This window comes from Hippocampus bargibanti, linkage group LG07, assembly GCF_051943395.1.
Source record: "Hippocampus bargibanti isolate YZ-2025 linkage group LG07, ASM5194339v1, whole genome shotgun sequence".
NCBI classification, from domain to species: Eukaryota; Metazoa; Chordata; class Actinopteri; order Syngnathiformes; family Syngnathidae; genus Hippocampus; species Hippocampus bargibanti.
In genome coordinates this window covers 5,919,544-5,945,211 of record NC_142740.1, presented here as the reverse complement: position 1 = coordinate 5,945,211, position 25,668 = coordinate 5,919,544, and the positions used below count along the sequence as shown (strand labels likewise).

The window sequence follows — 25,668 nt, the reverse complement described above, 5'->3', positions numbered from 1 at the left end:
GAGCAGGAGGGAGAAAAGATGTTGACATCCATGTCGTCATGGTAAAATTCTGACAACCTTGCTTTCTGTTTTGCTGGAGTGTGGTAGACCCCAGTTTGACCCCATTTGGACCCAATTTTGACCCCAATTTGACCCCATCTCGACCCCAGTTTGACCCCATTTGGACCCTATTTTGACCCCAATTTGACCCCATTTCGACCCCAGTTTGACCCCAATTTGACCCCAGTTTGACCCCATTTGGACCCAATTTTGACCCCAATTTGACCCCATTTCGACCCCAGTTTGACCCCATTTGGACCCTATTTTGACCGCAATTTGACCCCATTTCGACCCCAGTTTGATCCCATTTTGACCCCATTTCGACCCCATTTTGACGCCACTTTGACCCCAATTTGACCCCATTTCGACCCCAGTTTGACCCCATTTGGACCCAATTTTGACCCCAATTTGACCCCATTTCGACCCCATCTTGACCCCATTTCGAGCCCAATTTGACCCCAATTTGATCCCATTTTGACCCCAATTCGACCCCATTTCGACCCCATCTTGACCCCATTTGGACCCCAATTTGACCCCAATTTGATCCCATTTTGACCCCATTTCGACCCCATTTTGACGCCACTTTGACCCCATTGCCTCATAAAACTTACCAACGCTTTAGCAAACGAACTTTTCGCTTTACGAACGTTAAATTTGCGAGAATATAATCTTGGCATACAAACTAGTTTTTGGCGGACGAACCAAACCACACGGCGCCACGTTGGCTGGTGGACTAGTTTTTGGTTACAGATACAGTCCAACTTGGGTTTTCGACCGTAATCCGTTCCAGAAATTTGCTCGAAAACCTAAACATTTCCCGTTACAGTGAGACCTCAATTTACGAACGCTTTCGTTTACGAACTTTTCGCCTTACGAACATTACAGTCGCATTCTAACTAACTAGCTGGCTATCTAGTTGGCTATGTATCTTGCTGGCTATCTATTAGCTAGCTATCTTGCTAGCTATCTATTAGCTGGCTATTAGCTAGCTAGCTAGCTTTCTATCCATTTGCGTTATTCCGGGTTGAGTAAATGCTGGCGTTTGTGGCTGCCGCTGCTCACCCACAGGAAAAAAATATCCTGTGACTGTAAAGTGACCTTGAGAGTATTGAATGGCGCTTATAAATGAAATGTATTATTATTATTATTATTATTATTATTATTAAATTCAGAATATAATCTTGGCATACAAACTAGTTTTCGGCATACCAACCAAACCACACGGAGCGCCACGTTGGCTGGCGGACTAGTTTTCCACACCTCTTTTCTTTGAGTGCAGACATGGCTTGTTATCGAGTGGAGTACTTTTGCTCGGCTTACGGACGCTTTAGCTCACAAACTTTTCACCTTCTGAACACAAATTCGCGATAATATAATCTTGGCATACGAATTAATATAGACCAAACCACACAGCTCCACGGTGGCTGGCGGACTAGTTTTCTACTCCGCCTTTAAGTGCAGACGTGGTTTGCTATCGATTGGAGGGATTTTGCTATTATTGGACTGAAAAAGACCCCACCACAGGCTAGTGTTAAGAAGAAAAAGACATTAAAGAAAATGATGGTCGAGCAGAAGAAGGAGATCAACAACGAGGTGTGTGTTTGTGTGATTTAGCTTCCCAGTACCAGTATGCTAAGTCAACCATTGCTACGTGTGGCTAAGGGTATTTCTGTGTTGTCTAAGCAAAGGCAATAGAAGAGGTTGAAAACTTGTGTTGATTTGGATTAACGAAAAGCAGGTAGCAGGGGACAGTGTGAGTGAGGGTATTATCGCAAAGAAAGCATGGCATCTTCACTCGGATATCATCAAGAGGCAACGACATCAACAACCATCACAAAGGTCAATAAAACCACTTTATCTACGCGACAAAATAGTGAAGGATTTATAGTTTGGTGGCCATGTTTGTTAATTCATTATGAATTGGATACATTTGGGGGTAAAACTCTCAAGAGTTCAAAAAATTGAATGTGATGCATCAAACCTTCCTCGACTGAAAACTCTCACTTTCAGAAACTCATTTCTTTCTCCTAAAGTCATTCTATCTATCTATCTATCTATCTATCTATCTATCTATCTATCTATCTATCTATCTATCTATCTATCTATCTATCTATCTATCTATCTATCTATCTATCTATCTATCTATCTATCTATCTATCTATCTATCTATCTATCTATCTATCTATCTATCTATCTATCTATCTATCTATCTATCTATCTATCTATCTATCTATCTATCTATCTATCTATCTATCTATCTATCTATCTATCTATCTATCTATCTATCTATCTATCTATCTATCTATCTATCTATCTATCTATCTATCTATCTATCTATCTATCTATCTATCTATCTATCTATCTATCTATCTATCTATCTATCTATCTATCTATCTATCTATCTATCTATCTATCTATCTATCTATCTATCTATCTATCTATCTATCTATCTATCTATCTATCTATCTATCTATCTATCTATCTATCTATCTATCTATCTATCTATCTATCTATCTATCTATCTATCTATCTATCTATCTATCTATCTATCTATCTATCTATCTATCTATCTATCTATCTATCTATCTATCTATCTATCTATCTATCTATCTATCTATCTATCTATCTATCTATCTATCTATCTATCTATCTATCTATCTATCTATCTATCTATCTATCTATCTATCTATCTATCTATCTGTGACGGGTGTCACAACAGTGACTGTCTTCATCTCCACTATGCGGCCGTCTTAATAAGACCAGACGCGTGGATGTGTCTTTTTATTTCTGCAACACAGTATGGGTGAAGTCGCATGGGTTTCGTCTTGTGAGTAACTTGTATCTCGTCCAGATTGTTCTGAATATGCAAAACATTGTAGATAACAAAACATAATGAACACTGTGTGATCGTATAGTGGTTATTTACAGAAAAAGAGAATACAACACAAGTTCAATGTTATTTACATGATGTCCCTGAAGGCATCATACGCGGAGACTCGGCAGAACACGCGGTGCGCTTGCCAGGGCGCACAGTTCAATCCGCCACGAACATTCACGGGCAAATGAAACACAACACAAGAAACTAAATATCGTACAATAAAAACGAAATGAAGCAATTATTACCTGCAACACAGTGTGGTAGAAGCGATGGGTGAAGTCGCATGGGTTTCGTCTTGTGATTAACTGCGCAACAGAAAAGCACTATGAAGCACATGCGCTTCAAAGTTCCACTCGAGAAAACGTGAATTAAATAATGACACAAAAAGTAATCTGAACTCGAAATGAATAAGGGAACTAAATAGATAACACTAGACAGTACAAGGGCGGCCCGGTAGTCGAGTGGTTAGTACACCGGTTTCACAGTGCAGAGGTCGCCGGTTTGCGTCCCGGTCCGGCCTCCCTGTGTGGAGTTTGCATGTTCTCCCCGGACCCGCGTGGGTTTTCTCCGGGTCCTCCGGTTTCCTCCCACACTCCAAAAAACATGAATGGCAGGCAGATTGACCACTCCAAATTGTCCCTCGGTGTGAGTGTGACTGTTGTACGTCTTTGTGTGCCCTGCGATTGGCTGGCAACCAATTCAGGGTGTCCCCCGCCTCGTGCCCGAAGACAGCTGAGATAGGCTCCAGCAACCCCCGCGACCCTAATGAGGAATAAGCGATACGGAAAATGAGATGAATTATATATATATATATATATAGCTAGAAAGATCATCGATATCCATTGCCTTTCCAGCAGCTCATGTATTTTGTTTTTCTACTTTCATTCCTTTAATCACTTTGCTGCTGTGAAATGTAAATTTCTCCACTGTGAGACTAATAAAGGCAAATCCCATTCCATCCCATCCCATCAAATAGCATATATATATATATATATATATATATATATATATATATATATATATATATATGCTATTTGATATCAATAATCTTTCTAGCTAGCTAGATGGCTAACTAGCGATCTATTAGTTATTGATTAGCTAGCCAGCTAACTTTCTATCTATTCGAGTTATTCCGGTTTGAGGCTGGCGCATGTGGCTGCTGCTGCTGCTCACCAATAGAAAAACTGTAAAGTGACCTTGAGAGTTTTGAAAGGCGCTTAGAAATGAAACGTGTTATTGTTATTATTATTATTATGATGATGATTATTATTATTATATAGTTCAGTTTATTTCTTTCTTTACAATACAATAGCATATTTATTATACATAAAATAAGGTATATGTTGTGTAGTTTTAAGGCTTATTTCGGCAAATATTATGTATTATGGGGGACCTGGGAACGGATTATTCTCATTTTAATGGTTTCTTATGGGAAATAAATGTTTGAAAGACGATCCATTCTTTATGTATTTCCTTCTACTCCAATAGCACATTTATTATAAATAAAATAAGGTATATTTTGTGTAGTTTTAAGGCTTATTTAGTAGAAATGTATGGTTTATGGAGACCTGGGAAGGGATTATTTCTTATTTTAATGGTTTATTGTGGAAAATAAATATTTGGAAAATGATCCATTTTTATTTCTTGAATACAATCCAATAGCACATTTATTATACATAAAATAAGGTATATGTTGTGTAGTTTTAGAGCTTATTTCGTAAAAAAATATGTTTTATGCGGACCTGGAAACAGATTATTCTCATTTTTAATGGTTACCTATTAGAAATTAATGTTTGGAAAGCACACTTTTCGCCTTACACACACTTTCTGGGAAACATTTAAGTTCATAAAATGATGTATCACTGTATTTACATTCAGGTTGGATTGACAATAAGGAAATATCCGCCCCCCCATCCCCTCCCAATTTTAATTGAATTGATAAAAGTCATCCATTGTTTGATGTATGGATGTATGGTGTCCTATCTGGTTAATTTTGCCTGTCCTGATATTTTTAATTCTATTTTTTGTCATTTATTTTATGTAATTTTTCCGAGGGGCAGCCTGGTTAATTCTTCCGCTGGTGCCACTTTCCTCCAAATGGGTCAGGACTCCCTCCCTTGGTCGCACAGCACAAACGGTGATTGAAAGCAGCGCGGGTAGCAGCAGGGTGAGCGGCTCGGGTATTTTGGGCCAAGCAGAACTCAAGTGGGACTGCACGGTGGGGTAGTGGATACTCTGTTGCCTCGCATTTTGGAATTTGGGTCAAGCTGCTGTTCCAATTGCCGCACTGCCCATTTTTGGGGTGTGGGGGCGGTTTTTTTCCGGGTACTATTTGGGCTAATCTTTCATCTTTGCCAAAAAACATAGAGAAATAGGGCAGAAAAATGACCCAAAAAAAAAGCAAAATGGAGGAATTAGCAGAAGAAAAATACCAAATCAAATTCATTTCTGCTTCATGTCACAAAGAGGGTACATCAAGTGCTGTCGAATGAATGACTCTCTGTGTCTTTGTGTTGTCGTATTATTTGTGATTTTTTTTTTTCTTCTTTAACTTCAAGATGGCGCCGCAATAGTGGCTGCCTTTCCAGTAGCTCCTGTATTTTGCGTTTCTACTTCTTTCTTTCCTTTCCTCTTCCTTTCATAACTTTGCTGCTGTGTTACTTCCGGGTAGAGTGCGAATGGCTGCCGCTGCTTAACCCACACAAAAAATCCCATGACTGTAAAGTGTCCTTGAGAGTTTTAAAAGGCGCTTAGAAATTAAATGTAATATTATTATTATTATTATTATTATTATTATTATTATTATTTATTATTATTTGATCGATGAGAAGGTTTCTTCAGCCGTCATCTGTACAATTTTGAAGGTGACCTTGAGAGTTTTGAAAGGCGCTTATAAATGAAATGTATTATTATTATACATAAATAAGGTATATTTTGGGTAGTTTTAAGGCTTATTTAGTAAAAAATTGTGTTTTATGGGGACCTTGGAACGGATTATTCTCATTTTAATGGTTTCTTATGGGAAATAAATGTTTGGCAGACTAACTTTTCGCCTTACACACACTTTCTGGGAACCAATTAAGTTTGTGACCTGAGGTATCACTGTACCACAAAGTACCAAATCAGATGTGGCTATTTGATCTGCCAGTTGTTTCTCAACTCTCGAGACTCGATTGGAAACGAGGGCTCATTATTATTATTATATTATTATTATTATTATTTCAGACGACTCAAATAAAGGGTGGGGCTTTGTCATATCTCCTTAACCCGATGAAACATCCCACAGAGGTTGAGGAAGCCCCGCAGCTAAAAAGCGGCGCCACCCTCTTGATTGACAAGTCGAATTGAGGCATCTATTTGCTGTCTATTAGCTATCTAGCTGCCTATCTAACTATCTAGCTGGCTACCTAGCTGCCTACCCAGCTAGCTATCTATTGGCTATCTGGCTGGCTAGCTTACTATCTAGTTGGCTATCTATTAGCTAGCTAGCTATCTGGTTATATATCAGCTAGCTGGCTAGATTTCTATCTATTTGAGGTATTCCGGGTTGAGTGTACGCTGGCGCGTGTGGCTGCCGCTGCTCACACACATAAATACTGATACTATGACTATAAAGTTATGTTGAGAGTTTTGAAAGGCGCTTAGTAATGAAAATATTATTGTATATTATTACCCAGCTAGCTATATATTTGCTATCTATTTGCTGTCTAGTGGCTATCTGGCTAGCTAGCTTGCTATCTAGCTCACTATCTATGAGCTATCGAGCTGGATACCTATCTAGCTATCTATTTGCTGTCTATTGGCTATTTGTCTGGCTAGCTTGCTATCTAGTGCGCTATCTATTAGCTAGCCAGCTGGTTATGAAAATGTAATGTATGTATGTATAGAAATGAAATGTATTATTATTATTTGAGGAAGTGGGAGGGTTCACTACCACGGCTTTGAAGCTTCAAAAGAGTGTCCGCATCTTCAAACGGGAGGAAATGATTCGGCGGAAGACGCGGGTGGGCCCCCGCAAAACCCCGCGACGCCACAAAATGGACGCCACAATCCATCGCATGCAAGGTCGCCTCCTCACGAGCGCGTCTTGCATGCGAAGATAAAGTCAAATCTTCTGCTGGTGGGACTCGTGCAGATAAAACTTTGACAGTAGGTGGTGTCGTTGTCCTGCTTAGCTCCATTGAAGCCCACACCCACTCAGCCATATGTTAGATTGAGATTGAAAAAAAAGTTTATAGGATAGAAAATACCTTGTCGATACACAGAGTGGGTTCAAAACATTTACTTTTCTCTCCATTGACGGCAGAAAGCTCTTCATAGATTTCCGTCTCGCTACGTTACCGAGACGCGGGATTTTTCTTGCAGTCTATTGGCTCCCTTTTGAGGATCATAAATACCTTAAATGCCTTTTTATATACAAAGAAACAACAACAACAACAACAAAAAAAACGGTCCAACTGGATGAAGAGAAACCTACCTGTATCTTTGCCACCCACTCAAATGGCGTTCAGCTGCTTCAATTTCATTGCTCTCTTAAAGGACAACCGACACCATTTTTTTGTTTCCTAACTGACATCAGAAAAACGTTTTATAGCATCTAAAATAGCCAAAACACACAGGCTGATATTTTTAGTCAAATGCAAAACACCAATCAAAATGACTTCAAGTGTCCCAAAACTACTTCAAAATGACCTCGGAGATGCCGAGTTTCAGAAGGTCCCGCGCCCTTGTTCATGACATCAAGCCAGGATACTCCTTCACAAACTGCCTTGCTCCAGAATCAAAACAATGCTTTCAGAGAGTTCAGATTTGGAAATAATTCCTTTTTGATACTCATCCAGTTATGAATGTGATTCAAATAGTTCCGAAGAGGAAAGCATAAATGTTTGCAATCGATTAAAGAAGTCCTTCCGTGTCAATTTGAGCCGTCTGGACTCCAATGTAGCGCCCCAAAAAAATGCACAAGATGGCGCACAAGCTCTATTGGAAATGGGCTGATTTGTCTGCTGGGGGTTTTTGTGTCAACTTCCACTTTCTTTATGCGTGTTGCCGCAATTGTCTGCGACACATAACGATTCACCATCGCGTTATTTATGTCGTTTCCTTCTAATTTCGCGATTTTCAGACGAAAAAAAGTACCCAAAACATATTGTGTGCCGCTTTGTTGGTCAGGGGCGTTCCCTCCGTGACGTCGCGTCGGGTATCGTCATCAACTCAAAAACAAGACTTGCTGAATATTCAGCGCGAGTCTTAAAATGTAAAATATAGCTATATTCGGTGGAATCTTTGTAGAAGTCATTAGAAGTGATTTTACAAATTATGGACGCAACATGTCGGTTGTCCTTCACTCGCAGACGATGTCCTAAAATGTCTCCACTCCAGTGCCAGGGTTTTTGTCATTTTCACTCAAATTCCAGGACCCACAGAATATTGAGTTTTGGGACAACATAAACATTCAATTCAGCGTAAGAAACCCAAGAGTCTCTTCTTTTATCATAAAAAAATAGTTAATTCCTAATTTAGATGGGTCTGGAGTTATGTGAGCTTGAAATGGGGACAAATGTACAAAATACAATGCAATCCACACATATTGGTTGATATAGCGCTTTCACAACAGCTGAAGCTGGAACAAAGCGCCAACATGGACAAAAAGGGAAATGCTGCCCCCTCGTGCAAGGGAAAAAAACATTGCCAGAGGTGTGACCAGCACTTTATCGTCACCCGAGCAAGAAAAAACAAAACCCGAACAAATTTGGGAATGGTGCTCTACGTCATACTTTTCAATTTCCAAATATATTCCGGAATGGCAGTGAATGACTTAAATATTTTCGCATGCCCCAAAAATTGAAAACATGGCAAAAAAAAAAAAAAGTGATGTGTCGTCCGCGAACGAGCCCGTTCTCCTAACAAGAAAATGGCAGCCGACTGTTTTTGTCCTCTACAGCCCGCCCCCAGTCTTCGGTTAAAGTCACGTGATTGGTCAAGAACGCAGCAGTGGGGGACAGAAGGCTAAACAATAAAGAGACAGGCAGGCGACAGAGAGAGAGTGAGAAAACACACACACACACATGAAAGGGAGACGACAGAGCTTGAAACAAAAAAAGTGAAAAGGTGAGAAAATGGATAGAAAACACTGTGAAATTTGGATTGGTTTCAACTTTGATAGTTCAAAAGCAGAGTGTAGACTGGAAGGTTAAAATATCCCATCAATCAGGCTCCACAAATAACCCGCACAAGCCATGTGTACACTTGATGCAAAAAGCTATCAGCCCAGCTAAACAGAACACAAGTGATGAGGAACAAGGTAAAATTATGGCATAGAAAGCACCTACAAGGGATCATTCCTCAAGATGGTGAAAGAAGAAGGCTACGTTCCTCATCAAGTGTTTAATGCTGATGAAACCGGCCACTCCACTCCATCAAGACATCAACGACCACCACAAAGGTCAATAAAATGACATTATTATACAGTACAGATTATTTCTTTAATTATAATTCCATAGCACATTTATTATACATAAAATAAGTTATATTTTGTGTAGTTTTAAGACTTATTTAGTAGAAATGATGTTTTATGGAGACCTGGGAATGGATTATTCTCATATTAATGGTTTCATATGGGAAATTATGTATATATATATATATATATATATATATATATATATATATATATATATATATATATACGTCTGTGTAAGCTCTCAGTCGTACAGGAGTGGTCCATCGATGAGAAGGTTTCTTCAGCCGTCATCTGTACAAAAGTGAAGGTTTCGGACGTTTCGCCTCCTATCCAAGAGGCTTCGTCAGCGAACTAAAGTCTGACTGGTCGTATCGGCCCCATTTATATATCCCTAATGTCCAGACCTGGTGGCGCCGGACACAGCTATGATAGGTCCCTACTCTCAGGTTGGGGGGGGCGCGGGACCCCTCCCTGTGGCCCCACTGATTGTTCCTACATTCCTGACTAACGACTGGCCTATTACCCCCACTCCCCCCGGTATCACCTCATCAGCATAACGACCCTCATCAGCATTGCGAAAGTTGCCTAACCTGTTTTGCCTGAGCAGCCTATTGTATGAACGATCCAAATTGAACCTCACCCCACCAGACCGGTTTAATGAAGGATTTTGTTATTTTATAAGAGTCGCTTCTTTTACCCCCCTTTCAAACCATCTATGTTCTTTCGCTAAGATTTTAACCTCATTGTCGTCAAATGAGTGGTTGCTAGCTTTTAGGTGCAAATGTACTGCCGATTGAGGCCCACTAGTATTATCCCTGCGATGTTGATAAAGTCTTTTTTTGAGAATTTGTTGAGTCTCCCCAATGTACTGCTCTTTACAATTTTCATTCTTACAATGTATGGAATAAACTACATGACTTTGTTTTTTATTTGGTAGCCTATCTTTTGGATGCACTAATTTTTGCCTTAACGTGTTTATCGGTTTGAAATAAGTAGGAATTTTATGTTGCCAAAGGACTCTTTGTAATTTTTCAGAAACTCCTGCAATGTACGGTACTGCTACTCCTCTCCTTTTTGTATCTTGAGAATTTTTGGTTTCATTTCCTATTCTTTCTTTCTGACATTTGTTGAATGACCACTGAGGGTACCCACAGTTAGTGAGTGCTCTCCTGATATGTTTTGACTCCTTTTCTCTACCTTCAACGCTAGTTGGTATTAGTTTAGCCCTATGCTGGAGGGTTCTGATAACTCCTAGTTTATGTTGTAAAGGGTGGTTAGAGTCAAAAAGTAAGTATTGGTCAGTGTGCGTAGCCTTCCTAAAGACTTCTGTTTTTAGCGCTCTGTCCTCTTTTATAATTACTTTACAATCCAAGAAGGCTAGTTGGTTCTCTTGAATGTCCTCACGAGTAAATTTAATGTCTACAGAGTTGAGATGATCTGTGAAGGATTGAATTTCTTGTTTCTTAATTATGACAAAAGTATCGTCCACATATCTAAACCAGTGTCTAGGTTTTGTCCCTGGGAAGGATGTGAGGCCCTGTTTCTCCATCTCTTCCATGTAGAGAGCACTCACTAACTGTGGGTACCCTCAGTGGTCATTCAACAAATGTCAGAAAGAAAGAATAGCGAACGAAAGCAATAATTCTCAAGATTCTAAAAGGAGAGGAGTAGCAGTACCGTACATTGCAGGAGTTTCTGAAAAATTACAAAGAGTCCTTTGGCAACATAAAATTCCGACTTATTTCAAACCGATAAACATGTTAAGGCAAAAATTAGTGCATCCAAAAGATAGGCTACCAAATGAAAAACAAAGTAATGTAGTTTATTCAATACATTGTAAGAATGAAAATTGTAAAGAGCAGTATATTGGGGAGACTCAACAAATTCTCAAAAAAAGACTATCAACATCGCAGGGATAATACAAGCGGGCCTCAATCGGCAGTACATTTGCACCTAAAAGCTAGCAACCACTCATTTGACGACAATGAGGTTAAAGAACATAGATGGTTTGAAAGGGGGGTAAAAGAAGCGATTCTTATAAAACAACAAAATCCTTCATTAAACCGGTCTGGTGGGGTGAGGTTCAATTTGGATCGTTCATACAATAGCCTGCTCAGGCAAAACAGGTTAGGCAACTTTCGCAATGCTGATGAGGGTCGTTATGCTGATGAGGTGATACTGGGGGGAGTGGGGGTAATAGGCCAGTCGTTAGTCAGGAATGTAGGAACAATCAGTGGGGCCACAGGGAGGGGTCCCGCGCCCCCCCAACCTGAGAGTAGGGACCTATCATAGCTGTGTCCGGCGCCACCAGGTCTGGACATTAGGGATATATAAATGGGGCCGATACGACCAGTCAGACTTTAGTTCGCTGACGAAGCCTCTTGGATAGGAGGCGAAACGTCCGAAACCTTCACTTTTGTACAGATGACGGCTGAAGAAACCTTCTCATCGATATATATATATATATATACAGTATGTATTATATTTGAGGGGGTTTTTTTGGCCATGTTTTCATTTTTTTTTCATTTAGAGTGATGCTTTAGATATATACAGTGATACCTCATCTTACAAACGTAATTGGTTCTCTGAAGGTGTGTGTAAGGCAAAAAGTTCATCTTCCAAACTTTTCTTTCCCATAAGAATATTTCCCATTAAAATGAAAATAACCCTTTCCCAGGTCCCCATAAAACATCATTTTCTACTAAATACACCTTAAAACGACACAAAATATACCTTATACCTTTGTTTATGTATAATAAATGTGCTATTGTATTGTAATGAAATAAATAAACTGTACTGTACAATAAAGTCATTGTATTGATCTTTGTGATGGTCGTTGATGTAGTTGCCTCTTGATGATATCCGAGTGAAGTTGCTGTGCTTTCTCGGCGATAATACCCTCACTCACAATGTCCCCTGCTAGCTCCTTTTATTTAATTGTTATTTGTTGATTATTAAATCAACAAAAGTTTTTCAACCTCTTCCATTGCCTGAGACCGTTGCTTAGACAACACAGAAACACCCTTAATAGCGTCCTTGATCCTAAGGATGGTAGCAACGGTCGACTTAGCGTACTGGAACGCTAAATCACACAAACGCACACCTCGTTTGTTCTTTTGTGTCCTCTTCGTCTTAACACTAACCTGTGGTGGGGTCTTTTTCGGTCCCATCATCGCAAAAGGACTCCACTTGATAACAAACCATGTCCACACTCAAAGAAAGGGGGTGCGGAACTGATGGTGAAGGCGTCCTGGAAATCTGCACGTTCCTATCGTCGGATCGTTGCGCTACTCGCTTATCGAGTGCCGTGTGCAAACTTTGAAAGTGAAAAAAGCCGACGTCGATTTGGACGCCTTCAATGACCACAATCAGAAAGCACTCGTGGAAGCAAACCTGCCGCTTGAAACCCCCCTTCGCACCCCCATCTTGTCCTCGTCAGCCATGATGTGACCAGCAAGCAATTGCTGTCACAGGCCAAAAAACAAAATGGATCCCCATCACCATCGCTGCATTTTGCAAGTAATGACTTTCTTCTTCTTCGTCTTCTGTTCGTATCGTGACAGGCATCGCTAGATGACCTTGCCAAGATTGTCTGTCGCTTGATGGATGAAATGGCGTCTTTAGGAAGGCGCTTCTGTGCGTTACATGTCCGTGAAATCAATTTACCACAAAAAAAGTATTCCATCAGATGGATGATGCAACTTTTTGTTGGCAGTTTTGGCCCAGGCACTCGGACTCACTTCTTTCAGCAGAAAAAAAAGAGTTAATTCCTAAATGATATGGGTCTGGAGTTATCTGCGCTTGAAATGGGGGTGGCTTTACAAAATAGAATATGCAGTGATATTTTAGCTTACGAACTAAATTGGTTCCCAGACAAAGTGTGTAAGGTGAAAAGTGTGTATCCCAAACAATTATTTCCCATAAGAAACCATTAAAATGAGATTAATCAGTTCCCAGGTCCCCCATAAGACAGAGTTTTCTACGAAATAAGTCTTAAAACTACACCAAATATACCTTATTTTATGTATAATAAATGTGCTATGGTATTATAATTAAATAAATAAACTGTACTATATAATAAAGTGGTTTTATTTACCTTTGTGATGGTCGTTGATGGCTTGATGGAATTGAATAGCATCAGCATGAAACACTTGATGAGGAACATAGCCTTCTTCTTTCACCATCTTGAGGAATGATCCCTTGTAAGCTTTGGCAGCTTTATCGTCAGAACTGGCTGGCTCACCATGACGAATGACACTATGAATCCCTGTACAACGCTTAAAGTTCTTGAACCATCCGTGGCTAGCCTTGAAATCATCAATGGATGCCGAACTTCCAGGTTGCCTCTTGACGATATTTGAGTGAAGTTGCCTTGCTTTCTCTGCGATAATTTTACCTCGTTCCTCATCAATTGTGTTCTGTTTAGCTGGGTTGATAGCTTTTTGCATCAAGTGACTTGTGCGGGTTATTTGTGGAGCCTGATTGATGGGATATTTTAACCTTGCAGTCCACACTCTGCCTTTGAACTATCAAAGTTGAAACGAGTCCAAATTTCTCTGTTTTCTATCCATTTTCTCACTCTCGTGGTGTATGGGGTGTATGGGAGAGGTAGTACCCTTGAGGGAGATACGGTCGCAGCTGTATTGCTGATGCTTTATAGCTGGTTGATCCCTAACTGGTCCTCACCATCACCCAGCTCTTGTCTATGGCTCCAAGTAGCAGAGGTTCTGCGGCCACACCACGGCAAACTGCTTCGACCGGCAGGCTAAACTAGACAAGGGTAACCAGGGGGGCTCCGGAACCCCTGGTGAAGAGCTTGGAGAGGAGATAGGCACCACCAAGTTTAATTGCATAATGAAATGTCATGATGTACAAACAGTCAGGATCACTCATGCCGGATCGGTCGAGGCCCGGAAAAACAACGACCGCGCTACCCACGGATTTGCCCCAGGGTGGGGACGACAAGTATGCTACTGGGACAGGAACACCATCAACTCACAGCCTCCCAAGGACTGATACCATTATCGGTACATGGAATGTCCGCACACTGTATGCCTGTGGGAAAGTGAAAGAGCTGACCCATGAACTAGACAGATACAGGTGGGATGTCTTGGGACTGGCGGAGGTCAGGTGGACCAGCTGTGGCGAGGCAACCACAGACGAAGGCCACAAGATATGGTATAGTGGAGAAGAATCTAGACACCAACATGGAGTTTGCTTTATTGTCAACAAGAGCAAAATCAACTCAGTCATCAGCTGCACGCCTGTATCCAGCAGGCTCATCAGCATCCGGATTGCTGCGCGGCCCATGAATATCACCATCATCCAAGTGTATGCCCCAACGACGGACTATGATGATGATGCAGTAGAAACATTCTATGAGGAGTTAGAAAACTCCATTAAGGCAACACCCAAGAAGGACTTTATCATTGTCCAGGGAGACTGGAATGCCAAAATAGGCACAGATGCGTATGAGCACTGGGTAGGGACAGCAGGGCGTTTTGAGATAGGAGAAACAAATGATAGAGGCTTAAGACTTCTGGAATTTGCAAGGAGCCATAAGCTCACCGCAGCCAACACACTGTTTCCACTTAAAACCTCCCGCAGAACGACATGGCATTCACCAAATGGTGCCATACACAATCAAATTGACTATATCTTGACCCCTCAAAGATTCAAGTCAAGCATAAACAAAGCCCAAACCAGGACGTTTCCTGGCCCAGACGTGGGAAGTGACCACGATATGGTGCTGCTGACACTCAAACTCAAAAGCCAAAAGCAAGACGGTTCACCACGAATCAGGTTTAACTTAGAAAAACTGAAAGACCCACAAGTTGCAGGAATATTTGAGGCAAGCATAGGAGGAAAATTTGCCACCCTTAACCTTCTACCAGACATTGACTCACTGACAGACGCTATGGAGAGCACATTTGTGGAAACAGCGACTGAAGTACTAGGGAAGTATAGGAAGAAGAAGAAACCGTGGGTCACAGATGACATCCTTGATCTGTGTGACCACAGAAGGACACTAAAAAGGACCAAGAAGGATGACCCAGAAGCTGTGAAACAGCACACTATGGTGAACAAATATATTAGGAAGAGGATGAGGGAAACAAAGGAGAAGTGGATCACAGAGCAGTGTGAAAAAATAGACAAGTATACGACAGGGCAACAGTAAAGCAGCATACGCCACATTGAAGGCTTTGACAAAGACGCAGTAACATACTGCAACAATAATAGAAGATGAGTACGGTGCTGTGCTAACCGAAAAGACAGCAGTAATCAGAAGATGGACAGAGTACTGCCAGGAACTCTACAACCTCAAAATAAAACCCAACCAGAACGTAACCACTGACTCCGCAAAGGTCACCAGCGAAGATGACGACGTGCCGATACTCCAGGCAGAAGTGGAGGAGGCAGTAAGGAACCTGAAGATCGGCAAGTCACCTGGCATCGACAACATCCCGGCTGCTCCGAAACTACAACTTCAACTAGAATCTCATCCAGGTCATTCAGTCACTCTACATCAACTCAAGAACTGCAGTGCAGTTCTCATGAACAACACCATGGGGGAACTTTTCAAAACATTTATCGGTGTCCAACAAGGCTGTCTTCTGTCCCCCGTCCTATTCAACATCTTTCTGGAAAACATCATGGATGAGCCCTTGGAAGAGTTTCACACCTTCATATCCATCGGAGGAAGACCCATCTGTAACCTTCGGTTCGCTGATGACATAGATCTGATGGGAAAAAGCGAAGCCGAACTCCAGGAGCTTACCACCAGACTGGAAAAGGTAGCGAGGGGTTACGGTATGCAAATAAGCGCAGAGAAAAGCAAGATACTGGTCAATAGCTACAATAAAACAACACCAACAAAAATCACAATGAACGGGCAAACCCTAGAAGTGGTGAAGGATTTCAAATACCTCGGGTCCTTTGTGAGTGAGGAATTTGGAGGAGCAATACCATCGGCTTTGCAGTGAAGGTCAGGCTGTACAAGTCTCTAGTACTCTCCACCTTGTTATACGGCTGTGAGAGCTGGACACTTACAGCAGACACGGAGCGCAGGATCAAGGCGTTTGAGCATAAGAGCTACAGAAGGATGCTCAATATATCTTACAGGGAACACCAGACAAATGACTACGTCAGACAGCTAGTCACCACCCTTTCTGGAGAACAAGAGCCTGTACTCTCAATGGTGAAACGTCGTAAAATGGCCTGGTTTGGCCACGTTATAAGGCATACCTCACTATCCAAAACCATCCTGGAGGGGACAGTAGAAGGGAAGCGGAGAAGAGGAAGACAGAGGAAGTGCTGGATGGACAACATTAAGGAATGGACAGGCTGCAGATTCCACACCCTGCTACGAACTGCTGAAGACCGAGAGCGCTGGAGATCTCCGACTGCCCAGACGTCCATCATGGCACCCCTATGGCCTTCTAGGCCATGGGATGAGTGAGTGAGTGAGTGAGTGAGTGAGTGAGTGAGTGAGTGAGTTCTCACTCTCTCTCTGTCGTCTGCCTGTCTCTTTCATGTATAAACCACCTCCCCTCACTGTTGCGTTCTTGACCAATCACATGGCTTTAACCGAAGACTGGGGGCGTTGAATAGAGGACAAAATATAGTCGGCTGCCATTTTCTTTTTTGGAGAAAGTTCGCAAACGATACATCACTCATTGTGGCGCTCCAAAAAATAGTTTGTATGCCAAGGTAAATTTAACGTTCGTAATCCAAAAAGTTCATGAGCCAAGGGGTTCGTAAACCTAGGTATCACTGTAATTCCTAAATGATATGGGTTATCTGAGCTTGAAATGGGGGCGGCTTTACAAAATAGAATATAATCCATACATATTGAATTTGATAGCACTTTAACAACAGCTCAAGCTGTAACAAAGCGCTAACATGGACAAAAAGGGAGATGCTGTCCCCTTGTGGAAGGGAAAAAACATTGCCAGAGGCCATGGCCAACGCTCTATCGGCACCCAAGCATGAAAAAACAAAACCCGAATAAATTAGGAAATTACAATGATGGCTCCTCCACTTTTAAAAATGTCTTGAAACTGAGAACCAAGTCCACTTTTCCGGATCGTTCTGGTTTTTTTGGGGGGGTGGCATTGAATCCCACGATAAACAAGTTGATTCTTTTTTGTTTTCTGCCCTTAAGTCCAGCGCATAGTCAAATTGTACTACGCTAGCTTTTTATTGGTCAAATTTACCCCGGTCCGGTTCGTTCCTGACAAGGTGACTTGGCTGGCCGAGCTGACGGTTGATGTTCCCCTCTGCTCACGTTTGTGAGCTTCAGTCCACGCTGAGCCAAGGTCCAACAAACAAGTGGCCTTGAGAAGATGCCCGTTCATCACGTTGTCACGCTAGCAGTTTTTAGCGCTTTGAAATGAACACAATCCACGTGACGCACTGTGACTTTGTCAGCTGTGATGTAAGGGATTGGCCAGCTAGCTGAATAGAAGAAGAGCTAGCGAGTGACATCGCTAGCTCATTCGCTAGCTAGTGAGCTTGCTGGCTCTTTCGCTAGCTATTGAGCTCGCTAGCTAGTGCGCTCGCGAACTCATTCGCTCGTTAGTGAGCTTACTATCTCATTCGCTGGCTAGCGAGCCTGCAAGCTATCTATTGGCTTGCTAGCTAGCTTTCTATCTATTTGTCTTACTATTCTATTTGAGTTACTTCCGGGTTAAGTGAACGCTGGTGCGTGTGGCTGCCGCTGCTCACTTCGCTAGCTAGCGAGCTCGCTAGCTCTTTTGCTTGCTCGTGAGCTCGCTATCTCATTCACTTGCTAAAGAGCTCGCTAAATCTTTTGCTAGCTAGTTAGCATGCTAGCTCATTTGCAAGCTGGTGAGCTCACTAGCTCATTCGCTAGCTAGTGAGCTCGCTAGGTCATTCGCTAGCTAGTGAGCTCGCTAGCTCATTCGCTGGCTAGTGACCTCGCTAGCTCATTCGCTAGCTAATGAGTTCGCTAGCTCATTCGCTAGCTAGTGAGCTTACTAGCTTGATGGTTGAGCATGGAATTTCACAAGTTTTATTTGCCTACACGGGCCGAATCAAATTATGTGTCGGGCCAGTTTTGGCCCACGGGCTTTGACTTGGACACATGTGATGTAAGGGATTAGCCTGCTAGCTGAATAGAAGGAGAGCTAGTTTGTGAGTGTGAATGATGTTACGGGCCGATTTAGACACATGTGATGTAATATATTAGCCAGCTAGCTGAATAGAAGGAGAGCTAGCTAGCTCACTCGCTAGCTAGTGAGCTTGCGAGCTCATTCGCTAGCTAGTGAGCTGCAACGTAATCAGTCCATTTAGCATTTGTCTTTTCTTTTCGTCCAAAGAATGAAGGACGGCTAATTGGCCAAGAGGAATCAGTCCAATGTGGCGCGCTTGGAAAGAAAAGTGCCTTTCAACATGTGCAGATATTAAAGGGCTTACATTCTGTCGCGCGTCATTTTCTGATAACATTGAGACCATTTTTCTTTCTTTCTTTTTGTTTAAGGGCGAAAGAAAAGAAAAACCGCCCGGCGACTCCTTCGGCTTCTTTGTGAGGATTCGCAGCCTGTGCGGCGAGATAACGTGACTGTCGGGCCAATCATTCGCAGGCCGAATTTGTGAGACTTTTGCCGTTGTCCGGGAGACAAGTCGACATGCCGGCTGATGTAGATTTCATCTGGTTGAAGCGCTCAACTTCACCCGGCTCGTGACCCAAATCGGAGGTGTCGTATTACTTATCTTTTCACTTGGAACAGATGATATCAGATTCTGAATTGGCCAAGTACAGTGATACCTCGGTTTACGAACTTAATTGGTTCCCCGAAATTGTGTGTGAGGCGAAAAGTTTGTCTGCCAAACATTTATTTCCCATAAGAAACCATTAAAATGAGAATAATCCGTTCCCAGGTGCCCATGAAACATCATTTTCTACTAATTAAGCCTTAGAATGAAACAAAATATACCTTATTTTATGTATAATAAATGTGCTATTGTATTGTAATTAACGAAATAAACAATGGATTGTCTTCCAAACATTTATTTCCCATAAAAAAACATTAAAATGAGAATAATACGTTCCCAGGTCCCCATAAAACATCATTTACTACCAAATCAGCCTTAAAACTACACATACTATACCTTATTTTGTGTATAAATATAATGTGCTAAATGTTTGATAACCAATGGATCATCTTCCAAACAATTATTTCCCATAAGAGACCATTAAAATGACAATAATCCGTTCCCAGGTCCCCATAAAACATAATTTCTACTAAATAAGCCTTTACACTACACAAAATATACCTTTTTTTATGTATAATAAATGTGCTATTGGATTGTAATGAAAGAAATAAACAATGGATCATCTGCCAAACATGTATTTCCCATAAGAAACGTCTGTGTAAGCTCTCAGTCGTACAGGAGTGGTCCATCGATGAGAAGGTTTCTTCAGCCGTCATCTGTACAAAAGTGAAGGTTTCGGACGTTTCGCCTCCTATCCAAGAGGCTTCGTCAGCGAGAAACCATTAAAATGAGAATAATCCGTTCCCAGGTCCCCATAAAACATAATGTTCGACTAATTAAGCCTTAAAACGACAAATAATATACCTGATTTTATGTATAATAAATTTGCTATTGTATTTAATTAAAGAAATAAACAATGGATGACGAACGTTCTGGTTGAAATCCGAGTGGCCGAATAAAATTATGTAGCGGGCCTGATTTGGCTCCCGGGCCTTGACTTGGACACCTGTGATTTACATAGTTGATCTGTCTACATTTCATTTATAAGCGCCTTTCAAAACTCTCAAGGTCACTTTACAGTCACAGGATAAGTTTTTTTCTGTGGGTGAGCCTCACGCGCCAGTGTTCACTCAATCCGGAAGTAACTCAGATAGAAAGCTAGCTAGCTAGCTAATAAATAGCTGGCATGTAGTCAGCCTGCTTGCTAGCTAGCTAGCTAATAGATAGCCAATAGATAGTAAGATAGCTAGCTAACAGATAGCCAGCTATCTGGGCAGAGGGCTAATAGATAGCCAGCTAACTAGCTAGATAGCTAATAAATAGCCAGATAACTAGCTATCCAATAGATAGCCAACAGATAACTAGCCAGCTGGATAGATAGCTAATAGATAGCCAGCCAGCTGGCTAGCTAGCCAATAAGTACCTAATAGCTTGATAGCTAGCTAGATAGCCAGCCAGCCAGCTAGATAGCTATATAGCCAAGAGATAGCTAGCTCGATAGCCAATAGATAGCTGGCTTGATAGGCCAGGGAGAATTTGGAGTGTTTATTCAACCTGCCATGTGTCTTTTTGGAATGTGGCAGGAGAGAAGAGTACCCGGAGAAAACCCACACAGAAAGCAGGCACACTCCAGACGTGATTGAACCCTGCACCTCTACATTAACCACCGCACCACCGGGCTGCTCTCCGACAGGTGATCCTTTTTTCTTTGTAACTTTCTTTCCAAAAAAGAGATTTCAATCCCAGATTCCCCTCCAAAATAAAATAACAGGCCTCAGGAGTGCACCTCCAGCGGCTTTTTCCTCCGCAGTCTCGCCAAGGCTTTTAGAACACAGCGATGAACGTCGGGTCACCTGGGATTAATTAGCTTTCTGAAAGGCAGCCAGTGGGTGTCAAGGTAATTTTGGGATGCAAGCTGTCGAGGTCAACGGCAACGAGCGCCATTTCAGCCCGTCTGGCGCGCGTGCTAGCGAGTGCGATTCTGCAACGACGGTTTCGTCATGGTTACAGATGGCGTTGCGCAACGTCCTGCCGTCGCCCTGCGAGGATGGTGCTTTGGAATTCTTTGGTCGTCTTATTACGCACCTTGAAAAGTGCCTTTTTAATCCAAATGTCACATTGGGGTCAAAGTCACGGCCCGGGGGCCAAATCTGGCCCGGCATATTGTTTAATTCGGCCCATGAAAGCAAATCAAATTTGTGAAATTCCATATTCATCTATCGAGCTAGCTAGCAACCGAGCTAGCGATTGAGCTATATACATTGCTCGCTACCAATTGAGCTAGCTAACTCGCTATCTAACTTGCTAGCTTGCTCTCTTTCTATTCAGCTAGCTGGCTAATCTCTTACATCACTGGTGTCAAAGTCAAGGCCCGGGGTCCAAATCTGGCCCGCCACATTGTTTTATTCAGCCCGTGAAAGCAAATCAAACTCGGGAAATGTTATACTCATCTATCGATCGAGCTAGCTAGCTCACTCTCTTTCTATTCAATTAGCTGGCTAATCCCTTATGTCACAGGTGTCAAAGTCAAGGCCCGGGGGCCAAATCTGGCCCGCCACATTGTTTGATTCGGCCCATGAAAGCAAATCAAACTTGTGAAATTCTATACTCATCTATCAAGCTAGCTGGTGGCCTAGCTAGCGATTGAGCTAGATAGATTGCTCACTAGCGATTGAGCTAGCTAACTCGCTAGCTTGCTCGATTTCTACTCAGATATCTGGCTAATCCCTTACGTCACAGGTGTCAAAGTCAAGGTCCGGGGGCCAAATATGGCCCGCTACATTGTTTGATTTGGCCCGTGAAAGCAAATCTAACTTGTTAAATTCCATGCTCATCTATCGAGCTAGCTAGCTAGCTCGCACTCTTCCTGTCTCTCTATCTCTCTAGCTAGCTATTTCTGTAGCTCTATAACTAGCAATCTCTCTAGCTAGCTAGCTAGCTTACTAGGTCTCTAGCTAGCTGTCTCTCTATCTCTCTAGCTAGCTATATCTCGTTTTTATTCTACAAAAGGAACTAGCCAAAAAATGTCTTATATTCATATTCTCCAATAAAATACCCAGCGGATAAATGTCAATATAGAATAATCACTACTAGCTGTCGGTAGCTAGCTATTAGCGATCTCTTAGCTCTAGCTACCTATCTATTAGCTCCAGTTAACTATCTATTAGCTATCTAGCTAGCTTTCTCTCTATTTGAGTTACTTCCGGATTGAGTGACCGCTGGCGCGTCTGACTGCCGCTGCTCACCCGCAGAAAAAAAAAAAAAATGTTCTCATCATATGCCTGTAAAGTGTCCTTGAGAGTTTTGAAAGCCGCTTATAAATGAAATGTCTTATTATTATGATTGTATCTATTAGTTAGCTAGCTACCTAACTATTTGCTATCAATTAGCTGTCTAGCTGGCTCGCTAGCTCTCTGGATAGCTATCGTTTAGCTATTTAGCTATCTAGCTGGCTAGGTAGCTATCTATTAGCGACTGTATCCTGTGACTGTAAATGTATCAGCGCCTTTCAAAACTCTCAAGGACACTTTACAGTCACAGGATTTTTTTTTTTGTGCGGGTGAGCAGCGACAGTCAGACGCGCCAGCGTTTCCTCTACCCGGAAGTAACGAAGCAGCAAAGTTATGAAAGGAAAGGAAAAAAAGAAGTCGTACCTCAGCTCACGAACATAATTGGTTCCCAGAAAGTGTGTGTAAGGCGAAAAGTTCATCTGCCAAACATTTATTTCCCATAAGACACCATTAAAATGAGAATAATCCGTTCCCAGGTCCCCATAAAATACAATTTTCTACTAAATAAGCCTTAAAATTAAACACAAAATATACCTGATTTTATGTATAATAATAATACATTTCATTTATGAGCGCCTCTCAAAACTCTCAAGGACACGTTACAGTCACAGGATACTTTTTCTGCTGGTGAGCAGCGGCAGCCACACGCGCCAGCGTTTACTCTACCCGGAAGTAACAAAGCAGCAAAGTTATGAAAGGAAAGAAAAAAAAAAGTCGTACCTCAGCTCACGAACATAATTGGTTCCCAGAAAGTGTGTGTAAGGCGAAAAGTTCATCTGCCAAACATTTATTTCCCATAAGACACCCTTAAAACGAGAATAATCCGTTCCCAGGTCCCCATAAAATACAATTTTCTACTAAATAAGCCTTAAAATTAAACACAAAATATACCTGATTTTATGTATAATAATAATACATTTCATTTATGAGCGCCTCTCAAAACTCTCAAGGACACGTTACAGTCACAGGATACTTTTTCTGCTGGTGAGCAGCGGCAGCCTCACGCGCCAGCGTTTACTCTACCCGGAAGTAACAAAGCAGCAAAGTTATGAAAGGAAAGGAAAAAAAGAAGTCGTACCTCAGCTCACGAACATAATTGGTTCCCAGAAAGTGTGTGTAAGGCGAAAAGTTCATCTGCCAAACATTTATTTCCCATGAGACACCATTAAAATGAGAATAATCCGTTCCCAGGTCCCCATAAAAGACAATTTTCTACTAAATAAACCTTAAAATTAAACTCAAAATATACCTGATTTTATGTATAATAATAATACATTTCATTTATGAGCGCCTCTCAAACCTCTCAAGGACACGTTACAGTCACAGGATATTTTTTCTGCTGGTGAGCAGCGGCAGCCACACGCGCCAGCGTTTACTCTACCCGGAAGTAACACAGCAGCAAAGTTATGAAAGGAAGAGGAAAGGAAAAAAAGAAATAGTCCCTCAGCTCACGAACACAATTGGTTCCCAGAAATTGTGTGTAAGGCGAAAAGTTCATCTGCCAAACATTTATTTCCCATAAGACACCATTAAAATAAGAATAATCCGTTCCCAGGTCCCCATAAAAGACAATTTTCTACTAAATAAGACTTAAAGGACAACCGACGTCACTTTTTTTTTTAACTGACATCAGACAGTCACGGGATGTTTTTGTGCGGGTGAGCAGTGGCAGCCATTCGGAAAGGAGGAAAGGAAAGAAAGAAGTAGAAAAACAAAGTTGTGTGCTCTTTATGTAATATGTGGAGGGCCCTGTGGTAAAAAAATGACTTTGACACCCCTGTACTACAGTCAAATAGGTACCCCTGAAAGCATGAATGGAGTCCCGCCCCCATTTATCAAAACATACAGACACTCCCCTACATACGGACATTCGAGTTACGAACAAGGGTATGTTTGTCGTAACCTATAAAGTATTCGCCCCAGTTGTATTGTTATAGATGATACATGTTGTTAAATGTTTACTTTTCGGTAAACAAACCAATACAAGCCACTTATACAGGCCTTAAACATACTTATATAAATCTTAAACATCGTAAATGAATCGGAGTTGGATTTAAAAAAAAAAAAAAAAAAACTCATTTTCCTGTTGTTAAGCTTGAAAAAAAAACAAGCGTCCAGATGGTATTTTTCCACCTGAACGCTGCTAGCGTAGCATAAAGGCCCCATTTGATAAACAGCTGCAGCGCTGGAATTAAAAGCCTCATCAAATCAGCAATTAGTGTGTCTCAAGAAATGTTGTTGCGACCATTAATTGCCATTAACGGGGGTCACTCACCTTTTATTTTGAAGGGGGTGGGGGAAAGGTTTTTTCCACTTTATTTTTTGCAGCTGTGCCATTTTCTTTTCCTTTTGCAGTCTTTGCCAATCAGCCTGCCGTGCATGTTTTTTTTTGGAATGTGGGGGGAACTCGGAGAAAACCCACGGAGGCTCGGGGAGAAGATACAGACTTCACACGGTAAGTCCAGAACCGAAATCGAACCCACCATGCCACCCTTGTAAATACAATGATACCTCGGTTTACGAACGCTTTAGCTAACGAACTTTTCACCTGACGAACATTAACTTTGTGAGAATATAATCTCGGCATACGAAATACGAACCAAACCACACAGCGCCGCGATGGCTAGCGGACTAGTTTTCTTTGAGTGCAGACGTGGTTTGCTATCGTGTGGAGTACTTTCGCTATGATGGGACCGAAAAAGACCCCACCACAGGCTCGTGTTAAGCCGAAGAAGACACAAAAAATGACAGTGGCTATCTATTAGCTATCTATCTGGCTGTCTGGCTATCTATTGGCTATCTGTCTGGCTGGCTAGCTGTCTATTAGATGTCTACTAGGTTAGCTAGCTGTCTATTAGCTATCTAGCTGGCAGGGTTGCTGTCGATTAGCTATCAATCCGGCTGGCTGGCTATCTATTAGCTAGCTAGCTGGTTAGCTGGCGCATCTATTAGTTATATACTAGCTAGCTAGCTGGCTGGCTAGCTATCCAGCTGGCTAGTTATCTGTTGGATATCTATTGGCTAGCTAGTTATCTGGCTATCTATTAGCTATCTAGTTGGCTGACTACCTGCTATCTATTTATTAGCTCGCTATCTTTCTATCTATTTGAGTTATTCCGGGTTGCGTGAACGCTGGAGCATGTGATTGCCGCTGGTCACCCACAGAAAAACGAGTCCTGTGACTGTAAAGTGACCTTGAGAGTTTTGAAAGGCGCTTAAAGGACAACCGATGTCTCCGGACAAGTTGTGTCCATAATTTATGA

The 25,668-nt window shown here is 41.8% G+C and overlaps 1 protein-coding gene across 9 annotated transcripts in view; it reads left to right on the top strand.

Annotated features, from left to right (window-relative positions):
- The window catches only part of LOC148895280 (protein CFDP2-like), a 251,007-nt gene that overhangs the window by 122,260 nt on the left and 103,079 nt on the right, over nucleotides 1-25,668 (top strand). For 4 of the 9 annotated variants that reach the window (XM_089001664.1, XM_089001663.1, XM_089001662.1 and 1 more), the window contains exons 1-4: nucleotides 13,985-16,832; nucleotides 18,880-19,096; nucleotides 20,699-20,808; nucleotides 24,761-24,860. In XM_089001664.1, the coding sequence (XP_088857790.1) occupies nucleotides 14,242-15,555 (1,314 nt within the window). In that variant the 5' untranslated portion in view covers nucleotides 13,985-14,241 and the 3' untranslated portion in view covers nucleotides 15,556-16,832; nucleotides 18,880-19,096; nucleotides 20,699-20,808; nucleotides 24,761-24,860. Of the gene's footprint in view, nucleotides 1-4,990; nucleotides 5,085-13,984; nucleotides 16,837-18,879; nucleotides 19,097-20,698; nucleotides 20,809-24,760; nucleotides 24,861-25,668 lie in introns of those variants that run through there. The other 5 variants (XM_089001667.1, XM_089001665.1, XR_016115636.1 and 2 more) reach the window with 4 other exon arrangements.